This window comes from Argopecten irradians, chromosome 8, assembly GCF_041381155.1.
Source record: "Argopecten irradians isolate NY chromosome 8, Ai_NY, whole genome shotgun sequence".
In the NCBI taxonomy this organism is placed as follows: domain Eukaryota; kingdom Metazoa; phylum Mollusca; class Bivalvia; order Pectinida; family Pectinidae; genus Argopecten; species Argopecten irradians.
This window is the reverse complement of record NC_091141.1, coordinates 15,482,547-15,488,539: the sequence shown is the minus strand read 5'-3', so window position 1 is coordinate 15,488,539 and position 5,993 is coordinate 15,482,547. Positions and strand designations below refer to the sequence as shown.

The window sequence follows — 5,993 nt, the reverse complement described above, 5'->3', positions numbered from 1 at the left end:
TGGTCGAGCAAACATCGTTTTCAATCACAAATAATATGAAGTCATAATACCCTTATACATTCTATACTGACAATTAAGCACATTTAGGATCTAGATATCATTTAAACGAAAACGCCAGTTACAAGTGAAAGTAATTTAGGTGTTCAGCATCACTAGTGACGTCGAATCCTTCTTGGAGCCTTTAAAGTGGGAACCAAATGCGACAGAAAAATGTATGAAAAAATGTAAATTATTAGATTTTCAAATGCCGATCTCAAGGCAATAAAATACATGATTTTGTAGATTTTTTTCGTTTCAAGGGGTCCGGGTGCACCCCATGGCCAGTTCCCTTCATCATTTGTTTCAACAAAAGCATAGCTTAACGATAATATTTTTTTTTATAATTTTCTTTTTATTCAAGATTTTCATCATTGCAATTTACAAATTATCATAACTATCAACTCGTTAACTCTCACTCTTATATATACAAGAAATTCACTTACCCATCTGATTCACACAATAGGTATTACATTAACAAGTAGGACCATATACCCATCTGTACAAACTCATGCATGCATGCACACCTACTTTCATACACCTACAAGATGCTTTGTTATATAAATTTTATTCTTGTAAATCTATACGAAAAGGACCAAGAAAAATGCCATAGGGAGAATGTTCAGTAAATTGCAATGTTTTAGAAGAAAGAGAAATTAGATAAAGATCAAAGAAATTTAAGAAAATGAAATAGAAAAAAAAAATAAAAAAAAAACAGAGAGGTTAGAAGAAGGGAAAGATAGTTGATGACAAGATGGTAGCGACTAGAAACAAAAAAATGGAAAATGAAGAACAGATTTCAATGTCTAGTATAAATACTTCGGCTTTTGTGGAGGGCTTTATAAAGAAATTGAATTATTAATAAATCAAACTGGTAGCATAAACAAAGGGGCATAACTGCTATAAAGAAAGAATATGTGGTAAAAGAAAAAATTATAACTATAAAATGCACAGTTTTAAAATACATGTATCACAAATTAATAAGTGAATCCCATTTTTTCCATTCTTTATCAAATTTATTCTTATTATTTTCGTCCTTACCATAGGCAGTATATTTTTGAATTGTATAGTTGTCTTTTATTATGTTTACAAGAGCATTTATATTCAATGAATTGTGTAAACATCTTGTTCTGTAAATATACTGTTTGATGATTATGATTATTTCATTATCTACTCTGTTACTGGGAAGAAAATTATGATGAAGAAGGTCGAAAAGAAAAGATTGTTTGTTTACTGAACAGGGGATTAAAAGGGCTTCCAATAGTGTATCAAGACTATCTAATAAGTTTTGCACTTCTTCACACTCCCATAAAATATGAGTTATTGATTCTGGTTCAGATTTACAAAATGTACATAGAGGGGAGACAACTAATCCAATTTTGAATAAAAATGAGTTAGTTGTAAGAATGTGATGATTTACTCTATATTGGAACCACTGAAGCTTTGAATTAGTTGTTATACAAAAGGGCAATTGATGTATTTTACACCAGGTCACTTTGTCTATGTTGTCAAATGTAGCATTCCACTTTCTGGTTCCGAATGGTATTATATCAGAAAATTAAATTGTTTTCCCTCGAATTTCCATAAGCATTGTTTCCAAGAATAACTGGTCATTAATGGTAAACTGAATTTCAGAATTTGGAATATTTTCAAGATTATTTATATCATATATTGGTATTGCATATTGTTTCTTCACATCATCAATACAGTTGTTCACAATTTTTCAAGTATTCCGAATCATGTGAAAGCGAGTTATTTAGTTTCCATGCCCCTCTTCCTCTTTTAAATTCATTTAACGTTATCAGTATCTTGGGAAAGGAATGATCTGAACGATAGCTAGGGTCTATACCTGTGTAATTAATACTAGAAAGTAAACTCTCTGAAACAACAAAAAATCTAAACGTGCTTGTTTTACTCGGTTCTTTTTCCTCCATGTATATCTCCTAACATTTTCATGTTGTTCTCTAAAAACATCTACAAGACCAAAATTTTCAATTATATCTAAAACCTTATCTCTGGCTTTTGGATTATTTATATTTTTATATGTGTTGTCATAGTCGAGTTAAGGTTTCAAAACAAGATTAAAATCACCACAAATAATAGTATGGGTACAATCAAAGTCTTCTATAACGTCAGATATTTTAGAATAAAAGTCTGGACTATCTTGATTCGGACCATAAATATTTATAAGTGTTATGTGTGAGCCTTCTATTTCTATGTCTAATGCTAAAAAATTTCCTGACGTATCTTTTTTTTCTTTGTGAATTTTGCATTCAAAATTATTATTCAGAAGGATAGCTCTCCCTCGAGAATTTGCACGAAAAGACGAAAAATAAGACTCATACCCCCATTCATTCCTAATAAAATCCTCGTTATCCTGTAAGAAGTGTGTATCTTGTAAACAAAAGATATTATAATTTGTATCTCTCAGATATGAATAAACATCTTTACGCTTTTCTCTGTTCGAAAGCCCTTGCACATTTGCCGAAATAATCATATTCTTTTAACGATAATATTATAAAATAGGACAAACAATGTTTAAAAGTAATGTACATGTCAAAAGGGTAATGATTGTTTTCTGATTGGTGGAAAGAGTGTAATGATTCCTGGCAGCGTCTGGCCATAGACAGACCAGTTGATTCCTAATCATGGTGATTTAGTTTTACAAGTTCTTACATCTATCTTCAGACATAATTCTAAACGCTCGCGAAATTAAGGTATACAAAATTTATTATATAGACAAAGGGAGTAACGATAGTCACACGACTGGTCTTTCAATATGAACACTCGAGGATCATAGTGGTGCTAGATCTTTTTAGTTATATTGTTACATAAATGTCAAGTTACCCTGCTGAAATATTAATTAATATTTATGTAATATGTATAATTGAATGCACCGCGTCATTTTAACTATTCTAAATGTCAAGCTAGCCACCCGCCAAGCAATCGAACATGCTAGTCCCAGCAATGATGAAGTACGGTGAAAAATCTCTTTTTTTATCAATTTTTATAAGGACAGAAAAGAAAGCTATGCATTGAATTCTTGGTTGCATGAAGTATAGTAAAAAAAACACGCAATGAGTCACCATACAAATCTAAACAGATTTACTTTTCTAATACTCATGTCTTGTTCTGTCATGAATTGTAACACAAACTGAGCACATTATGAGTGTTCCACCATCAATACATATAAACCCTCCAGCAGATAGGACTTCCAGTAGCTTTAGAAACATAATGCTTACCTCGGTATACGAATACATGTATTTATATAAACGAAGTGTACTAAGAGACGAGACAAGCAGAATCTGGAGAGATCAATGTCAATACAATGTAACCAGATAAAATACATACGTAAAGATATTTTTAATATTGCACAGTTGGAGCCAAGAACAAAGCTTATTTGTCCTAAATATCCTGGAAACATTGTGTCCCTGAAAGTTGTTATTATTCCCATAAAAAATGTAAAACATGTCGAAAAACTTAAAGATGTTCCATCGCCAACAGAGCATAAATGACATTCATCATTAGAGCAATAATTGGTGTTTAATCTTGCATATATATGTCTAATTAACACAAAAAATAATATAAGATAATTTGTTTTGCCTTTGGTGCATCCGCAATCAGTACTTCATTCCATATAAGACAGAGTGCCACATATTTTTTTTCGGGATGCAATTAATTCTTTTTTTTTATATTTTCAACTTGAAGTAAAATTAGAAGCTCAAACTTTTCAATGGTGGCAATGGTGTATAGGAAGTAACTATTGTTACTGAAGAAAAATACTAAATCGCCTGCTCCTATTTTTGATAGTGAAAAAATACCAATTGTCAGCGGTGGAGCATCTTTAAGATTTCTATGAATTCGATAAACTGTGCTGAGGTATTTTGAAGAAACCAAGGTTTAACCATTAAAGCCCACTGAGTTTTCTGACGCCCTCTGCTGTTTCAGTTCTAGACAAATTCTCTGCGTAATATCGATACACTGCAGTGATTCTCTTGTCATCTGCTATGGTTGGTACAACACTGGGGTGAGAATGACAGGCTGCCATCCACTTATGGAATTTCCTGTATCGGTCGGTGTCCGGAACTTCAAAGTCGCGATAGTGCTTCAAGACAGGGCGGAACCGCAGAGTGAACGGACAAAGCATCATATCCACCATCCCGAAGTCTTTCCCGCTGAAAAAGGGACCTTCTTCATCAATAGCTCCTGTAAAGGTTGCTAAATCCTCTAGCAGTGTCGTTTTGATTTTTTCCTGTTGCTCTTTGTCTTTTGCAGTCAACATCTTGTAAAACGGCGGAACTAACTTAGAGGAAATGAAGTCGCACCACATCCGGACCTGTGCCCTATCATAAGGAGCCTGTGGAAGGATCTGTTTGCCTTCCGATCGCAGCTCGTCCACGTATTGTATACAGACAGCGGATTCGTACACAGACGTGCCATTCTTCAACACGATTACTGGTACTAGGCCATTGGGGTTCACAGCCATAAGCTCAGGAGGTTTCGCATACGAGTTGATCTCGACATATTCGAAGGGTATTCCCTTCTCCAGAAAAGCTATCCAAGCTCTCTGTGCAAAGGGACAGAACCAGGCACAGTAAAGCTTATAGTTGGACATCTTCTGTTAGGAAAACAGAAAAGTTAGCATATCAATTCGACAGACATATTTTTAACTGAACTTAAACGTTTAAAAGCCACAAGAGAACTTAGAATAAAGTTTATGATAATAATATATGTTAACAATAAAAAAATAATGTATAATTGATCACCATATCATTTTTACTCTTGAAAAAAGGTTACTTTCTTTACCCCTGTCAAAATAGTTAAAAGGAGTTAACTGACCATCTATTCTCCGTATATATCGAACAGATCTAGACGTGTACCTAATCTCGGAACAATAATACATAGGGACTTAGTTAGCCATGGCCGCCTTCCGGGATCAACAAACACCTGAGAAGTCCACGTTCTACTTATTCACGTCGGTTAGCATTTTCCTACCCGATATGTCAAACCGTTTGTTCCCGCTTATAACATCAAATAATTGCGTCTTTAATGCTAATTTGAAACATCGATACAACGGAAGTTTAATAGGTAAAATAATAGAACTATCAATATTTCTGATAAATACTGTTTTTAAAACACGTACAATACTTACAGTTGTGTATAATCTGTGGACTCCCGTGTTATTGCGATTGCTTACTGACCGGTGGTGAATTCAGTCCTCCGATAATCACGACCGACACTGGTTATATATAGACGGGCGGATAACACCAGACACTACACTTATTTGCATTACTTAGAAAAACGGAACATTAACTGGATCGTCACTGTCATTTAAAAGACTCGTTATATATATTCAACCAGTTAATTCCAAAGTATAGGTTCAATGACTGTAATGAGGGACGGGTATCACCTGTTGTAATGTGTTAGGTTTAATGACTGTAATGAGGGACGGGTATCACCTGTTGTAATGTGTTAGGTTTAATGACTGTAATGAGGGACGGGTATCACCTGTTGTAATGTGTGTGGTTTAATGACTGTAATGAGGGACGGGTATCACCTGTTGTAATGTGTTAGGTTTAATGACTGTAATGAGGGACGGGTATCACCTGTTGTAATGTGTTAGGTTTAATGACTGTAATGAGGGACGGGTATCACTTGTTGTAATGTGTTAGGTTTAATGACTGTAATGAGGGACGGGTATCACCTGTTGTAATGTGTTAGGTTTAATGACTGTAATGAGGGACGGGTATCACCTGTTGTAATGTGTTAGGTTTAATGACTGTAATGAGGGACGGGTATCACCTGTTGTAATGTGTTAGGTTTAATGACTGTAATGAGGGACGGGTATCACCTGTTGTAATGTGTGTGGTTTAATGACTGTAATGAGGGACGGGTATCACCTGTTGTAATGTGTTAGGTTTAATGACTGTAATGAGGGACGGGTATCACCTGTTGTA

General features: G+C 34.4%; 1 protein-coding gene across 1 annotated transcript; it reads right to left on the bottom strand.

Annotated features, from left to right (window-relative positions):
- Nucleotides 1-3,124: 3,124 nt before the first annotated feature.
- Nucleotides 3,125-5,341, bottom strand: LOC138329475 (uncharacterized). The gene is made up of 2 exons (XM_069276500.1): nt 5,189-5,341; nt 3,125-4,654 (listed from the first exon to the last, which is right to left on the bottom strand). The coding sequence occupies exon 2, from the start codon at nt 4,649-4,651 to the stop codon at nt 3,944-3,946; it is 708 nt and encodes a 235-aa protein (XP_069132601.1). The 5' UTR covers nt 4,652-4,654; nt 5,189-5,341; the 3' UTR covers nt 3,125-3,943.
- Nucleotides 5,342-5,993: the final 652 nt, after the last annotated feature.

Bases quoted from the DNA above. Each gene is read 5' to 3' on its own strand.
- LOC138329475 (XM_069276500.1), bottom strand. From the start codon at position 4,651: ATGTCCAACTATAAGCTTTACTGTGCCTGGTTCTGTCCCTTTGCACAG.